This window comes from Scylla paramamosain, chromosome 30, assembly GCF_035594125.1.
Source record: "Scylla paramamosain isolate STU-SP2022 chromosome 30, ASM3559412v1, whole genome shotgun sequence".
Lineage (NCBI taxonomy): Eukaryota > Metazoa > Arthropoda > Malacostraca > Decapoda > Portunidae > Scylla > Scylla paramamosain.
This window is the reverse complement of record NC_087180.1, coordinates 12,478,175-12,494,725: the sequence shown is the minus strand read 5'-3', so window position 1 is coordinate 12,494,725 and position 16,551 is coordinate 12,478,175. Positions and strand designations below refer to the sequence as shown.

The 16,551-nt window shown below is 42.8% G+C and overlaps 1 protein-coding gene and 1 long non-coding RNA gene across 2 annotated transcripts in view; both read right to left on the bottom strand.

Moving 5' to 3' along the window:
* Positions 1–144: 144 nt before the first annotated feature.
* Positions 145–2,603, bottom strand: LOC135115849 (uncharacterized). Its single transcript, XR_010276072.1, has 2 exons — positions 2,436–2,603; positions 145–393 (listed from the first exon to the last, which is right to left on the bottom strand). It is a non-coding gene; the product is annotated as an uncharacterized LOC135115849 (long non-coding RNA).
* A 1,062-nt stretch (positions 2,604–3,665) lies between these two features.
* LOC135115846 (myb-like protein Q) overlaps positions 3,666–16,551 on the bottom strand; it is a 209,441-nt gene continuing 196,555 nt past the window's right edge. The window contains exons 5-8 of the mRNA XM_064032859.1: positions 11,167–11,336; positions 10,164–10,409; positions 8,385–8,420; positions 3,666–7,562 (exon numbers count right to left, since the gene is read on the bottom strand). Of these exons, the coding sequence (XP_063888929.1) occupies positions 5,832–7,562; positions 8,385–8,420; positions 10,164–10,409; positions 11,167–11,336 (2,183 nt within the window). The 3' untranslated portion in view covers positions 3,666–5,831. The remainder of the gene's footprint in view (positions 7,563–8,384; positions 8,421–10,163; positions 10,410–11,166; positions 11,337–16,551) is intronic.

The following is a 16,551-nucleotide window of genomic DNA, read 5'->3' as shown; positions in this document are numbered from 1 at the left end:
AATTTGAGCCGAGCTACATTTTGTGGTGGGTGCTGTACAATATAGTTCATGAAGCAGTATGTGGGATATTTCCAATACTCAGAAAAGTGACCAGAGAAAAAGTGCAGTCATTTAATACTTCCAGGAGTATCCATAGAAGTGCAGTGTCGAGAAAATTTTATTAAAAAAAAAAAAAAAAAAAATAAACATCAGAGTTGTGGAGTCTTTTGACTTAAAACATTGCAGCTCGTGTACCAGCACCACGGCTGGCTAACGGCGAGTCTAACACGCTGTTCATGGGGTAACAGAAAATAGACATCACACATCGACAGTTGAAGGGCGTAGTCTTCGGTTGTTCATTGGACGAATCACTTCACAAAACCATGGCACTTCTTTAATTCTCTTCATCCTCCACTGCAACAATAAAGTACACATCAGGGGTCAAAGGAATGTAATGTTGACACCAAGCTAATCTATCTTAGCCGCTGCAGATCCTCGCCCTCTGATATTAGAACCTCTCAGGGACATGTGCGCTTTTGTCTGTCTCCCACCAAGTGTTTATGTATTAGGATGTTCAGTGACACTGCCTCGTTACTAATTATTCTCTATCCTCCACGTGGGAACCACCAACTTTTTAACATTAAACTATTTGCACAGGTGCCTATGATGATGCTATCATCCATGCTCATTACTCTCAGTATCCCAAGTTAATGGCACCTAGCTTTAACATCCATCTTATTCACTCTTTCATGGCAGTCTCCACTAGAAACTTACCCTTCCAGCCTTTAATTTACGCGCACATGCATCCTTACCGTAGGTATTACACAATTCTTGTAGTCTTCCAATTACACTCAGTCAGTTTCACAACTTTATCCCCTTGAAAATATAATGTAACAGTATACACACCTCCCCAAATCTCTCTCTCTCTCTCTCTCTCTCTGCATTCACAAATACATTCACTCTCCCTTTCAGATTTTTTTTTTTTTTTTTTTTGCATCCCATTCGTAGTAAAACGTACAACAGACTAATACTGGCCTTCCAATTTTAACATTTGGTCAGGAATCTACATCTGCCCTCTCCGTCCTATACTGCGAGCTGCTGCTACTTGACAATCTTACTAGTGATGGGCTTTTCAATCAAGTCTAGAATGCTGTCGTGTCTTTCGCCTGGAACAGAAGCTGAAGAACGCGTCATTCAAGATGGCCCGCGAATTCAATGCACATGGCAATGATACTCTGACTACCTAGAAACAGCTTGGAAAAAAAAAAATGCAGTTACGGCTCATTCTTTAGGAAAGAAAGCACTGAAGGATTAAAGACTTCATACTTCAAAACAAGTACATAAAATAAATGAGTAAATAAAACAGACAAGTGGAGTGGTACAGATACAGTAACACTCGCTAGTGAGAGGGTGAGGACTTCCTCCTAAGGCAAGGTCAGCGAGCTGCGCGTTTCGAACTGTAGAGCAAAGCAGTTAACTATCTAGTAGTTGTTTACAATGATGCTATTAACAGCGGTCCACTCATGTATACTACTGAAATTGGGACTGCAATAACAAATTAAGATAACAGAAAGGTTCTCATGCATTAAAATTAAATAAATGACATATCTACATAAATTTCGAAGTTTTTATCTAAACTTAAGGATTAGAAGTAAATAATCTGAGAGAGAGAGAGACCCTGGTCGAGAACTGAAGAACATGAGAAATAAGGGAAGCTGCAAGAAGCGGCCAGGCTTACACATGTATAAAATATACCTACCTATTTCTACCTATCCTCCCCATCCATAAATCCGTCTAATCTTCTCTTAAAGCTCCCTAATGTCTTAGCACTAACATCATCATTACTAAATCTGTTCCACTCATCTACCACTCTATCTCTTCCTATCTCTTTCTTAATCCTAATTTTTTCAAGCTTTAACCCATTATTTCTTGTTCTATCCTGGTTGCTGATCCTCTACATCCACTCAACCACTCATCCATTCATCCACCTATCTACTCACTCGCTCATGGAATCCTTTACAAAAACCTACAAGCACTTATTAAAAAATTTTAGCTATCTTTTATCAGGAATGACTGCAACATTATGTCTGTACAGAAAAAAGTTGTTTCAGGAACTTCAGGTTCCATGTGTAGCTACTTCCTAGCTCAAACGACTGTTCTCTTGTTATGAAGTTTGCACCGTAGTCACCTTTTTTTTTTTTTTTTTTGTTTACAGCTTGGAGGGTGTTTGTGGGCTACGATTCACGACTGTTTAATGCATTTATAGAAAATGTCTTGTTAACACCAATGGAAGACACGCAATGATGGGCACGAGCTAGTATCCACACACCCATGCTAACCAGTCTTTTCTCAGAGCTGTATGGTAAATTACAATGTTCTGCTCTATACTACTATTATGAACCCATTGATCAGCAGGGTATGAATAACCTCCGATCTACTAGTATTAGTACACGTACCTAAAGTCTGCTGCGGCGCTCTGCATCTCCTGTCGTGGTCGAGATGAAACTGAGGAGTTGCAAGTTGATGGAAGAGTCAAAGGATGCGTTTTCGATTTCAAGTGACACATAGTAGTTATATATTGAAATGCATATCAGCCCTCTGAATATCAAGACTTACCAACGTTATAGTATTTGTGGTATGAGTATGGCCCAAGGAAAAATAGAAACGCCAGGACTCCATGTATCAAAAGTAGGTAGTACCGGACCTCGAGTTTGAAGCAGTTCGGATCATGTAAAAGGGATGCCACTACAATAACACACTAATGATGGTTATATGTTTAATTAGTGTTCAATATTATATATGTAGAACAATTGTTTAGAGTAGATAAGCTATTATATGATGGTTATAGGTTTAATTAGTGTTCGCTATTATATATGTAGAACAATTGTTTAGAGTAGATAAGCTATTATAGTTTATGTTGTTTGCGTGCATCGCGCAGGCAACTTATGTTCTGTACGGAGAGCTTACGTAGTTTCTCTCTCTCTCTCTCTCTCTCTCTCTCTCTCTCTCTCCTTTTTAGTTCATTCATAAATACACTACCTGGTAGATATCTGGAGTCTCATTTCTACCCCTTCTATACTTACCGTAGTTTTTCTTTTCATCATTCCAGCTACCGGTATCTCTACATTTTCTCATCCGTATCTCATTATCATCATATGCTGGTTTATCTATATTTAAGGCTCTTAAGTGATGTGCTTAGTATTTGTTTATTTCTTTGACACCTGAAATCTTGAATGCTTACCTAGTTCTTCCAAGAACGATTGAAGTACTCGTACTTACATTCTAGTTAATTCTCACAAGATTCCCATTCATTACCGTATACATGTGTAAAGAAATCCCCCTCTCTCTCTCTCTCTCTCTCTCTCTCTCTCTCTCTCTCTTATTTTTAAAATATGTTCTAACACAATTTGAGAGCATTTCATGGTAAACTTGAAATTGATCAGTTTAATTAATGTTGACTATGATTTGTGTTAACCCACTCATGTTATATATGACTGCATATTCATGAGTCTGTATGAGCTGCAGGTTGTTTAGGCATAGCAAAGACAGAAGTGACCGTTTGAGGAGGAAGGGAAAGGCTGAGAGGGCTCTGAGGGGTAGAGGTTGCCCAGGCCTCACTCTGGTCAAGAACCAGCTCATCACCAACAGAAATCTCGTGAGAGGTGCTGGAAATAAGAATCTGAATATTCAATTTTTAAATTTTATTTAGAGCATCTACAGGCACATCCCTCCCTATGGCACCTGGCCAAACAGATACCTACCAGTTGGTCTATCCTCATCTACATGGACTTAGTAGATACATCAGAGAATCAACTTCTCGAAATTTTGTTAAACTGTATAAATAATAATAAAATGGAGATTTTGAGATATGATTCCTGATAACAGTACATTAAATTACGTTGATTAGTGATTTGACAAGCTATGTTACCAACCACAATACAAATACCAACAAAACATGCACACAGCAGTAGTTAAAGGGAGGTGGATGACACCACAATGAAGCTACTACATGGACACACTCACACGGGGAGGCGGCTGCAGGCCCTTGCTGCTCAATGGTCAGAGCTCAGTATCTATATCACAATATATACATTAGGCCAACTACTGGGCGTGCCTCTTGAAGGGTTTCCTGTGAATCATTAGGGTTTTTGCTAGTCAGTGGGAGCCAATGTGGCAAACTTGGGTACTCAGGCCCTGTTTGGATTCCTGATATACTGCTTTTGTGAACTGTTATGTGTCAATCATGTAAATGTTTTGTCATAAACTTAAAGATGGAAATCCCCAATAGCAGCCTAAAGAGTATGTGGTGATTACAAGATATCACTAACATAAATAACAGCTGAAAAGGGATTATACTTACAGAAATGTATATTGAGTGCTCTATGATAATTAACATAAAACTATAATTAAGATAATGGTTTACAAGCAGCAGAAAATCTGAATGGGAATGTTTAAGATGTGAAGGAATATGTGAATCAATAAAGTCTGGAGCTAGATTACATGTCTAAAACTGGAAAATGCCTCAGTGAAAAAAAAAGAGCAGAGAGTATATAAAATAAGGAAAACCACTTAGCATGTGTTTCCGAGCCAGACTCTCTGCTGCTACATGTCACAGTATACTGGTAACATCTAATCTAAAACATCAATGTTGACCCTGCTTCTTATAGCCAGATGGTCACCCTCACTATCCGTGAAGGCTCTGCGTTGCCCGGACACTGCTGTAACTGTCATCATACATTCGCTACAGAAGCAGGGAACACTGTCAGTGCAACATCTTCATCTTCTTAAGTCTAAACACATCTTACAAACTATAAGTATTAAAATAGCCTTAACCTATGATGTATACTTTGGTTATATAATTGTATATGTCTATAAAATAAATTTGAAATTAAGAACAACATTTTGGATCAATGTCCAAAACAAAGTAGCACATCACATAATCAACAAGTATAACAATCACTTTGCTCATGAAAGTCTATAATGATAGTACTCGCATAGTCCAAATATCAGTCCTGGGTTTTCACTAAGACCTGGATTAAATACACTGAAAATTCTACCATATATTGTACCAACACAAGATTGCCAACACACAGTACATAATCTCAACACTCAGGGTGATCAGCTGATTTTGGTGTCTGGAATGAGTCCTTCTTGCCTATGTGAGGGGCAGTTCAGGAAATACTGGGTAATGTTGCTAGTGTATATATGGGCAGGGAGATGTGCTTGTCACAGGTCATGGCTACCGACTCCCTCTCGACAGGGACAGAACAACAACTGAATGGAGGTGTAACTATAGCGTAGCAAATAAATTAACATTCTAGTAAACTTGGTGTCCCAGTTATTTTGTCACATGTTATCATTGATGTAACAAATAAAGCAACATTACCTTTTAAAAAGGTACAAAAGTCTATTACTCAAGCAACTTGAAGAGTGCAAGGCAGCACACATATATGTACATACACTCGTCACCATTGTTATGTACACAGGGAATTATTAATATGTCCAGTTTGTACAGTGACACGGTGTATAAATGAGTTTCACTATGAGGTAATGCCCAACAATTATGGACAAATGTAAATGTAATCCTACATGCTAAGTCCTCTCTACTATTTACATATCTAAAATATGCTCTTATAAAGAGGTGTGCAAAATTCTCCTAAAGGAATATGGTCCCAACACATTAAACACATTTCAAATGTCTAGACACTGCACACACAAACAAGCTGTATGGGGCCACATTCAGTCAGCTGAGTTTCCTTTTCTTTCTTCCAGCAATGCATTTCCCATCAGCTTATGAATATCCCAACTTTTCTAAACAACATGGGCTAATAATATTATAAGTTCGCCATCATTCAATTTAGAATAGGTTCAGGTTCAGTTTTGATAGCGTCAAGGCCGTCACGGTACATTAGCGATGCACGGTTAACCATGTTGGTGAGGGAGGCAGCATCTCCATGATTGTCATACTGGTTCTGAGGAGGCCCAGCACGGCCCATGGCATCCCCATTACCTTGGCTGGGGTTCATCTGAGGGTTGGTCAGCTTGCTGAACAGGAGCGCCTCAGAAGCTGCATCGAGGTCATTGGAATTAATTCGGGAGGTGTGGGGGCTGAGGCTGTTCATGGCATTCATGACCTGAAGTGCAGCGGATGGGTGAGGCTGGCGGGGGAAGCCCGGGTGGAAGGGGTTGATGGGGGCTGCGGGGTGCTGGGGTGGCTGGTGGGCTGGCAGGTGGGGGTGACTTCCCTCACCAAAGAGGCGTGCCAAGTGGACAGGGGATGCCAGGGAGGTAGCAAGAGGTGAGGTGAGTGCCCCAGGCAGGAGGGCCCCCAGCTGGGCATGCTGGGAATGGTGGCGCTGAGGGGGGCCACGCTGGCTCTGGGGCATCTGCCTCTGGGGCATCTGGCCTTGGCTCAGCTGGTTCTGCAGCTGGTTGGGGTGTTGTGGCCTATGGTGTCGCTGTTGCTGCTGCTGCTGTTGCTGTTGCTGTTGCTGCTGCTGTTGTTGTTGTTGCTGCTGCTGCTGCTGAGAATGAAGGGCAGCTGCAGGATGCTGGGTGGGGCTGGGACACTGAAGAGGGTTCTGGTGGGGGTTGTGGAGAGGGTTAGGGTGGGTGGCTGGCCGCTGCATAGGGTATGGTGACTGGAGCTGCTGCTGTTGTGGCACTGTGGGAAGCTGCTCCTTCTTCACGCACTGCTGCTGCTGCTGCTGCTGCTGCTGCTGCTGCTGCTGCTGCTGCTGTTGTTGTTGTTGCTGCTGCTGTTGTTGCTGCTGTTGTTGTTGCTGCTGTTGCTGCTGCTGTTGCTGTTGCTGTAGCAGCTGCTGGTTTTGCTGATCCTGCTGCTGCTGTTGAGGATCTTGTTGAAAATTCTGTGAGAGATCCTCCTCCTGTTTTAGCTTCTGCTGGTCTTGCATCATCTGCTGTTGTTGCTGCTGTTGCTGTTGCTGTTGTTGTTGTTGTTGCTGTTGTTGTTGCTGTTGGAGTTGCTGCTGCTGCTGTTGTTCCTCCTCTCCCTGCTGCTGCTGCTGTGGCTGAGGTGTGTGCTGGGGTGGTGTCTGTCTCTGCAGCACCCCTGAGGATGGACTCCCTGGAGGGGGCTCTTCACCACTGCTACCTGTGGCAACAGTGGAACCATTGTTGTTGTTAATACTGCCGTTACTGGTGGTGGTGACACTGAAGACTGGGGAGGAGACAGAGGAGGAGGTGAGGGTGATGCTGGTGAGGCAGGCTGATGCCAAGTTGGAGGTAAGAGGAGGAGAGGAGCTTCCCATGGTGGAGGAGGCCAGCCGTGTGTCCACTGATCCAGGACTTCCAGCAGCAGATGCGATCATGCTGCATGGTGTGGGAGGCGTGGTGAGGGGCAGGGCAATGGGGGTGGTGGCGGCGGGTGTGGTGGAGGGTGTCTGCAGGGGGGTTGAAGGTGCTGGAGTTGATGGGGCTGGTGTGGTGGGAATGGGCGTGCTGGGGGTTGTGGAGAGGCTGCTGTTGGTGTCTGGGTTATCGATGTTGAGGCTGGAGAGGATGCCGGACACTGTAGGGAGGGCTGGGCCATTGGGCTTCACTGCGATGGCATTAGGATCCTCCTAATCAAAAAAAGAGAAATTTTCAATAAGTTTTCATACACAATTTCCAACTTCCTGTTATAAAAAAATATTTATAAGGAACTAACTGCTATTTTTGCAAGATTTTAAGTGAGTTTAATCTGTCTCTCTTGAAAAATATAATCATAGTAGGTTATAATCTTTGAACTTATTTAGAGAGAACAGTTGAAGCTTCCAATTAAAAAAGTGAGTTAACTTTTTTCTAATCTGGTCCCCTGGGATAAAACACATGGCTGCTACATTACTGACTCCCAATTATTACTCAAGATTACAAGAAAGGTCATGATGAATACTATATGAAGCCAGATGAGCTGTGGGACTATGGCAGGTGTTCATATCATGACTACATATACCTCCCAGGAAATTATCCCTACTACAGGTCTGGTTCGATTATGATTTTATAAATGCAAGAGTATCAATGAAAATAAAGAAGTTCAATTTATAACTGCAAGAGTATGAATTGATTTTGTAATGTTTAAGAAATACTCAAATAAACTGAATTACTATTGCATGATAGTCACTGTTAAAATTATGACTGTCATTACCAAATCAGTGTAGCTACTTATCAAACTCTGAGCCAGAATCAGAATGCATAACAAAGGACTGCAATTTCATGCCATTTACCTGCAAAAAACTCTCAAACTGATCTCCATTATGCACAATTTAGGCAAATCAGGGAAATCATGATAACAGAGTTATGTCTATTTAGAGGAACCACTGTATGTAGCATCACTCTAGACATTACTCATCACCATCGTTACCCTATCATCTCCATCAACACATGAATAATAAAGCAATACTAACCCTTGGCACCTTGGGCGTGGTTGGCTGCTTGTTCTCCTAAAAAGATAAAGAGAGAGGAGAACAATGAACACCAATGCTACATGTGTAGGGGAGGACCAATGCTGAATGGGGGGCGTGATCTACAGGTTAGGGGAGAGAAAGTACTGTGGCTTTTGTTACTGGTGAGAAATATGATAAAAACCACACTAGTGAGGGAAAATTAGTAAGTAAAAAATACACACTTATCTAGCATACAAGGGGCGAAGAAGGAGACATGTTTGCACCTTCCTATCTAATCTCTCTTTTGGGTGAATATCCAGTGTGTGGAAAATATAATTTTCCTCTATATCTCTTTTATTTAGGCTCTTTTTGTATAAATACTATGTATATGAAAGGTATTATAAATTCCCTCTGCTTTCTACTGAAGATCTTTTGGTGTATAAATATCAGGTATGAAAAACTGTATTAATTTCCTTTTATTCCTCATTTTCCTGCCATCCTTACTCTCTAGGAATTTCTTCTATGGGATAATGCTGACTCTTAAGTTCCTACACACCCTTCTCCAAGCACACACACATTATAATTTTTGATTCCTACTCCTACTCACAATTCTCTTTCATAGTTCCCCCTCATATACTTTGTTCTGCTGTATAATGCCATCCAAGTGACTCAATAGATAAACTTCCCTAGAAACCTATTCATCACATTCGCCCAAAGTAACTGTGAATTGATTGATGCCTAAAAATTTACTGCTGCTATGGCATTTATGGAAATTGTTTGGTCTGATTAAATATTTTGAAATGCAATGGGTAACTAATTATTTTCTGCATATTTGACTATTCTTTGTATAAATGTAGAGGATATTAGTATTTCAATGTTCCTAGAGTGAAGAGCAAAGACTACGTACGCTGTCTGTATTCATGACATACTGCAATCTGAGTCTGAAGTAATGGGAAGGAAGAACATTGACCCATAATCCTAAGAGGAACGAACACCTAACCATATGGACATTATTTTTACAATACTTCTGTAACGCACTCTGCAAATTAATTTCCATAACACTGTGTAATTCCTGCTGTTTGTCTATATGTAGAGGTGGTGCTACTAGACAATGGGAAAAAAGAAAACATTACAAAATAGTTTGTGCCATTATGAAAAATACACCTAGTGCTTCAAACCTGCATATAGTACATCATCTTCATGCAGTACATTAAAATTCACTGAAGGAAAATCCAAGGTGATAAAAAAAGACTCAAAATAGTCTTAGTGCAATTAGTGGCAGAAATTGAAGTAACAATTAAGAATAAAGGCTAAGAAATACTTTAAAATGTGACAATAACCTCAATTGAAAGTTGGAGTGAATAAATCAATACTGAACAATACTGGCAGGACTGACCTTCACTGCGCGACAATCAAGTGCTTGAATGACAATGAAATGTTTTTCTTTCAACTCACACAGTAAGCAATGAACCTATACACTTGTAGTCACGGAATCTAAAACCTTGGAAGCTGCGCGATATTTGTAAATAAAACAAAATAATACAAGTGATATTTCGCATTCATGATTTTGTAGCTTCTGTTTGAGTGGAGGACAATTTACCGCAAACAAAGTATGAAGGTTCATGTGTATTACGAAAAACTAGATTTACTTTACTCTGACCGACTATCCCATTATTTATTGATAACAAAAGAACGCAGCAGTGAAAGGACGGTCCTGCGTGCTGTGTTGCGAGAGACACACGCACACACACGCACATACGCACTAAACGCACACAAAACACACGCTATTCCTGTCCTCACCTTCGTCTTGTTGCCGCTGCCGTACTTGTGTTCATTCTCCTTGAACATGGCAGTGTCTCGGAACACGACAGCCCTGATGACGCCCTTGATCTGCTCCTCAGGCCACGATCCCAGCAGGATTCGCTGAGGGCGGCCGCGACCCTTGGGCCTCATGTCCCCGGGCTCCTGTGACGGCCCCAGCAGGTTGTGCACTCGGTTGGCGTACAGCACGAAGGTCGGGTACGGGATGTCGTATTTCCGGGCCGCCTGGGGAGAGGGAGCTGGTTACTCGAGAAGCGACAGAGTGACAATCAAGTGTAAGAGAAAATGCAATAAGAACAAAAGTAATCCAGTATCTTTGTAGAAGTAATCTCTCTCTCTCTCTCTCTCTCTCTCTCTCTCTCTCTCTCTCTCTCTCTCTCTCGTTAAATGCAAACATCCCGTGAATCTGAATTACTTATGTACATATGCATTTTTTTTTGGAGGAAATTTAGCTTAATTTGTGTCACGGCATCACATTATGTACCGGCGGTTTCAGGAGTAATAAAATTAATCATGTTACCTCATGTTCTAATTAATAGAGTCAAGTGTTATGGCATGATGCAATCACGGAAAGGATGAATATTCTCTATTATTTTTACTACTACTACTACTACTACTACTACTACTACTACTACTACTATTATCATCATTATTATTATTATTATTATTATTATTATTAACACCATTATCATCATTATTGTCATTATAATTATCAAAAAGTCAAATACTAAAAGAAGCAAGTTCGTTAATACTATGAAAACATAACACGACTTTTTATCTTATCTCACAATGAACTTTCTTTTGACTCCTTAATAATAATAATAATAATGATATTAATAATAACAATAATAATAATAATAATAATAATAATAATAAGTCGGGTTGTTCCGATAGTTTTTCGAATCGCTACTCGTGACGGACAAGAGCAGGTGAATTACTAAGAGCAACACAAGAGCTCCGCCGGGCACAGCCACACACATACCTGGGAGAGCGACAGGCCTTCCTTCAGCACGGCGTGGATAGCCTCAGCCATGGTCTCGGGCCGCCACGACTTGAGAGGTCCTCGCTCCCTGAACCGCAGATTCTGCAGGAGGGACTGGGTCTGGTTCCAACTCTTCTGCCAGGCCGCTTGTACCTGCGCTTGATAGGTGTCTGTGAGGAGGAAAGAAACAAGGAGTCAGTTAAGGGACGAACAATGGTTTATAAGGTAGTGTAATAAGTTTAGACATTTTGAAATGCTTTAAGGGGTCATTAGTATTATTTTAAAAGGCCACAGAGATGATTAGTTGAATTCTGAAGGGTGTTTACCTTGTTATGCTATCCAGAGAATCACGGAAACACACTTGCAAAATAACAACCTCTACTGGAGTCTGGTATAGGTAACAGGGGCAAGACTAAACGTTAGCGGATGCGATCAAGGTTTAGAGGTTACTGTCTCTGATCATTGACTTCAGACGTGTGCGAGATGGAAAACAACAACAAATCAGTCAGGGACGAAAGACAGACACGTTTCTGTTTATGTGAGGAGAGAAATGTAACACCAGGAAACGAATGAAAAATGAGGGAAGCAAAGGTCAGTAGCTACCGCATGCAGGCGGTTCAACATACGCGTTTATGCGAGAGAAAATATAAGTAACACTGAGAAATGAGGGATAGAGTGGGAACAGAAAGAACAAATGTTTTTATTTGTCAACGATGCAGTGGATTAGGAAGCAGGGAAAAAAAAAAAAGAGGTCGAGGATTTGACAGGATGGGTCTGATGACTTCCGCTATGATCCATAGAATACAACTCGGGAAGGTCGGTAGGCGTGTCCGTGTGGCCTTATTACCTAGCCATACATGTGACGACACACGCACACTTACCATTCTGCACTGCTCTTATATCAGTACTTTTTACGCATTTGGTTTGCTTGAAAATTCAAAACAAATAGGTCTCAGAAATGTGGTTATTTACTTGAGTGTGTGCGTCTGTCTGTATGTGGTCGTGATCTGTGTGTGTGTGTGTGTGTGTGTGTGTGTGTGTGTGTTATTGTCTTTCAGTAATACGAGTTAGTCATCTTGGCGGGTTATTTCTTATCCATTGTTACGGCAGACGCGAGATTTTAACGGGAGGAAGCATGAAAGGAGACCCCGTGAAACTATTTTGTTTCCATGTCATGGGTTACCGCAGAGAGAGAGAGAGAGAGAGAGAGAGAGAGAGAGAGAGAGAGAGAGAGAGAGAGAGAGAGAGAGTAGCGAAGCAGTGGGCCCCGTATGTGTCGGTCGCAGATAATAATTTCATGACGACATTTGACGACAATTAATGTGTGGCGAGGGACACGGCGGCAGCTGCGGCGGCGTCCACGGCACCCAACACATATTTCACAAGGGAAGACACACAGATGGTAAAGTGACCACTGCCCACCCACCCCCCTTGACTCCCTGCACCTCTATCCCTCCCCCGTGCCCCTCACCCATGCACACTACGTCCCCATCCCCCATCCCTCTGCCTCTCCCCCGTTTCCTCCATCCACATCCCCCCCATGCACCTCCACCTCCATGACTGATCCGCTTTGAGCTCAGTCAGTCAATCAGTCAGTCAATCAGTCAGTTCAATCAATAGCGAAGGACAGGAATGTGTAGTGTGCTATACTCGTTCTCTCACGCATACACAAAGATGGAAGGAAACACAACGCAACTAAACAAAATAATTAGATGTTTACATGTTTGAGTTGCGCTTGAAAATAAAAAAAAGGAAGAGTTTGAATCCTTTTGACTCTTGCCGCAACCTTTAATCAGCAGGTGAGAAAAAAGCAGATGAAATGAAAAGATTAATGAAAAAAAAAGAGAGATGGAAAAAAAAGGACAATCTGGCCGCTTCTTGTTGCCGTGTTACATCTGAGGATAATTGAAAGTAGATTTTTCTGCCTTATTTACAGAACACAACGGGCGGGTACGGAGCAAAAATAGAGAAGGGAAAAAAAAAAAAACCGCAAATAAAAAAAAAGTGACGTTACGCGAGATGGGAGGAATGGAGAGGCGGTGGAGGGAGGGAGGGAGGGGAGAGAACGCACAAACACAGACACACATACGCACGCACAAACACAAAAAGGATATGTAATAACTTTTCCCTTCATCGTGGCGCTCCTTCAGTCGGCTCCTCAATCACCTAGTGCACAAAAATGAGGTAATTACGACCTTGGCGAGCAACAATAGGCATTACAATATTATATCGTGACCAGACCTCATTTTCTACGAGGACGGCAAACAAAACTCTGCACTCAATGTCGTGTTTTCATTTGTTTGAGATAATCACATGGGCCGACAACCACCAATTTTGTTCCCAGAGCTTCCCTGTACACCGCCAGACACTCATACATACTCCACTTGTTGTTGTTGTTACTGCTGCAGCTGTTGTGGTCTTTGTTGTAGTTGTTGTAGTATGATGTAACTCGTATGAAAGGAGGTTTGTTATGATCGGTGGAAGGACGCAGGGTGGAGCTTCAGTGATGGAGGAAGAATGAAGAAGGGAGAGAGGGAAAGGAAGAAAGAAAAGATCCACAGATGAAGGGACGGGAGGAAGAAAAGGAAGGATTTATGAATGATTGAGAGAGAGAGAGAGAGAGAGAGAGAGAGAGAGAGAGAGAGAGAGGAGAGAGAGAGAGAGGAGAGAGAGAGAGAGGAGAGAGAGAGAGAGAGAGAGAGAGAGAGAGAGAGAGAGAGAGACTATTCACAACCCGAGTAGCTGCAACAGGAGCCTAGAAGAAGTGGCTTGATACGGTCCGCCTCCCATTATTGTCAATTATTTTCGCATATATTATGATAAGACAAACTTGTGGGCAAACTGCGTAAAATTACTCCACAAAAATTACCTGTCCATTGTTGCCCCTGATGGCTCCACATCCTCCCATAATTCTCCTGCGAACTTTTTCCATTACAAAGGAACAATGCCGCTACCTAAAAATGAGGAACAGTATTTTGCTCAGCCGAGGCAGGGGTAGTGGCGAGACAGATGGCTACGGCGGTGAGAGATGGCTAGAGCGCTGGGCCCGGCAGGTGGCGGTGGTGGTGGTCGGAAGCAAACAAGCAGGCAAGCAAGCAAACAAGTAGGCAGGCGGGTAGGCAGATCAGACATGGCTAACACTGCCTTTACACTACAACGATGCGGGGGAACGGGGATATGCCGGTGGTTTTAAGTCTTGCTAGATGGACAGCAACAGTGACCAGGAAATGTACGAGTAGTAGTGTTGACAAAGACGGTGCGTGATACAGAGTTATAGAGATGCGTGACTGTAACGAGCAGGAAGAGCGTGATGGTGTGACGCGACGCTATCAGCGGGTTAAGCGTCACTCACAGATGTGATTAGTGATAGAGGCACCAGAGAGAGAGAGAGAGAGAGAGAGAGAGAGAGAGAGAGAGAGAGAGGAGAGAGAGAGAGAGAGAGGAGAGAGAGAGAGAGGAGAGAGAGAGAGAGGAGAGAGAGAGGAGAGAGAGAGAGAGAGAGAGAAACTGGAATTAACTCTACTACAGCAATTAACACATACTTCATACATACTTATTAACACTTACACTCACCAACACACTACATACAAGCGCACGCAGGAGTAGAAGTAATGGCTAATTTTACCACGAGTGAGAGGGACGTACTCTCACATGACAGCGGAAACAGGAGTAATGGAGAGCAGTGTATGAGCAACCTACATGAGCAACCTACATACTCTTCCTGCATGCAAGCTGAGGGAACCTGTACTCTTCCTCACGCCCCTTAAGAGGTAGGCAGAAGGTCGTCGCCTGTATGTTTCAATTAGCCCTCAGGAACAGAGCCTCACTCCACGGAACCAGCACCCCCTCGCTCCTGGACACTCCACCGAGGAACTTTTTACATTAAAACTTTGGCCAATATATTTCAATTACACATACACAAAAACTTCAATAGCCGTGACTGTCTCCTCTTGAGCTCCTCCCGGTCACCTTGCAAGCTCTTCCTCCTCCTTCTGCTTTTCCTCCTTCTCCTTCTCCTTCTCTTCCCTTTCCCCTAATTTGCTTCCAAGCTCTTATGCCTTTCTGCAGGAGGAAGAGAAGGAGGAGGAGAAAAATAACAAAAGAGGTATTCTCATTTTCTGGCAAGTCAAGTATTCTCTGTCATAATATACAAGGAGATCCACTGAAATATTTACGGGTTTCATTGACCCCGCCATTACTTGATACCCTCAGCGCCGCCTGTGTCACCCTCTTCTTTATTCTTTCTGTTATTCTCCTCCCAACTCCTCCTCCTCCTCCTCCTCGGCGACACACATTCAGGTAACAACCGACACGTAACATACAGGTGTAACATAATAATTTTTCATCAACCGCAAGACCACCACTCAGCCGCCCACACACACACACACACACACACACACACACACACACACACACACACACACACAGCCCGTCTTTGTAAGCGTCAAGACACCACAAAACACGTCCGCAGAGGGAGAGAGAGAAAAAAATATATAATCAACATAATTCCTTTTGATGCATGAATACAATTGCGCCTGAAATTTTCTGATGTTAACCTATCCTTGTTCTCCTTCCTCCCTTCCCCTCCTTCCCTCCTTCTCTCTCTCTCTCTCTCTCTCTCTCTCTCTCTCTCTCTCTCTCTCTCTCTCTCTCCCTCCCTCTCTCTCCTTTATTGTCCCTCACGATAAAAAGACATGCGTAAAGAAAAGTGAAAAAAGCGCCATGCAAAAAAGAAAGAAAAAAAAAATAATAAAGAATTGTAATATCTATTCTTTGGGCGTCGTTCTGTCCCGAGAAGCTTTTGTCCCTTCCACGGGGCTGGTCGGCCATTAGACATTCATGACCTTTAGTGGGTATGCGAATATTAAAATGGCCGGCAGACTCGCGGTCAAAATAATGGTCCTGTGACATTTATTCAAATTATCCTCGGCAGTCGTAGCGTATTGTGCGGGAGGCGTCGAAGGTCATGCGACAGCCCGGCCCGCGGAGCACAAGGCTGGCGTGACTTGCCGGTGGTGCCCTGGCCTCTCGCAGCCCTCCCAACCTGTCTGGTAGTGGCAGGGCCTAGCTAACTGCGCCTCTCTTAGTCCCCAGCACTCCCTTAGCCAAGCATCACTCTGACAGGTCCTGAAGGAATTTCACGGTATTTTTTTTATTTTATTTTAATTAATTTATTTTTTGTTCTTTAACGAAGTTCCGTCTCATTACAAGAACCTCTGTCAGTCTCCAGGTGTCTCTGTCTGCTGTTAGTACTCCCCAGCCTTCCCAAGCCCATCTGTCAGTCCTGGCCTACTGATCGCCTCTTGTCGTTCGTCCCCTCAGTCCCCTCTCCCAACTCTCACCGGGTCTACAGCCCAAGCCACTTTCCCAGTCGGCCAGCCAGCC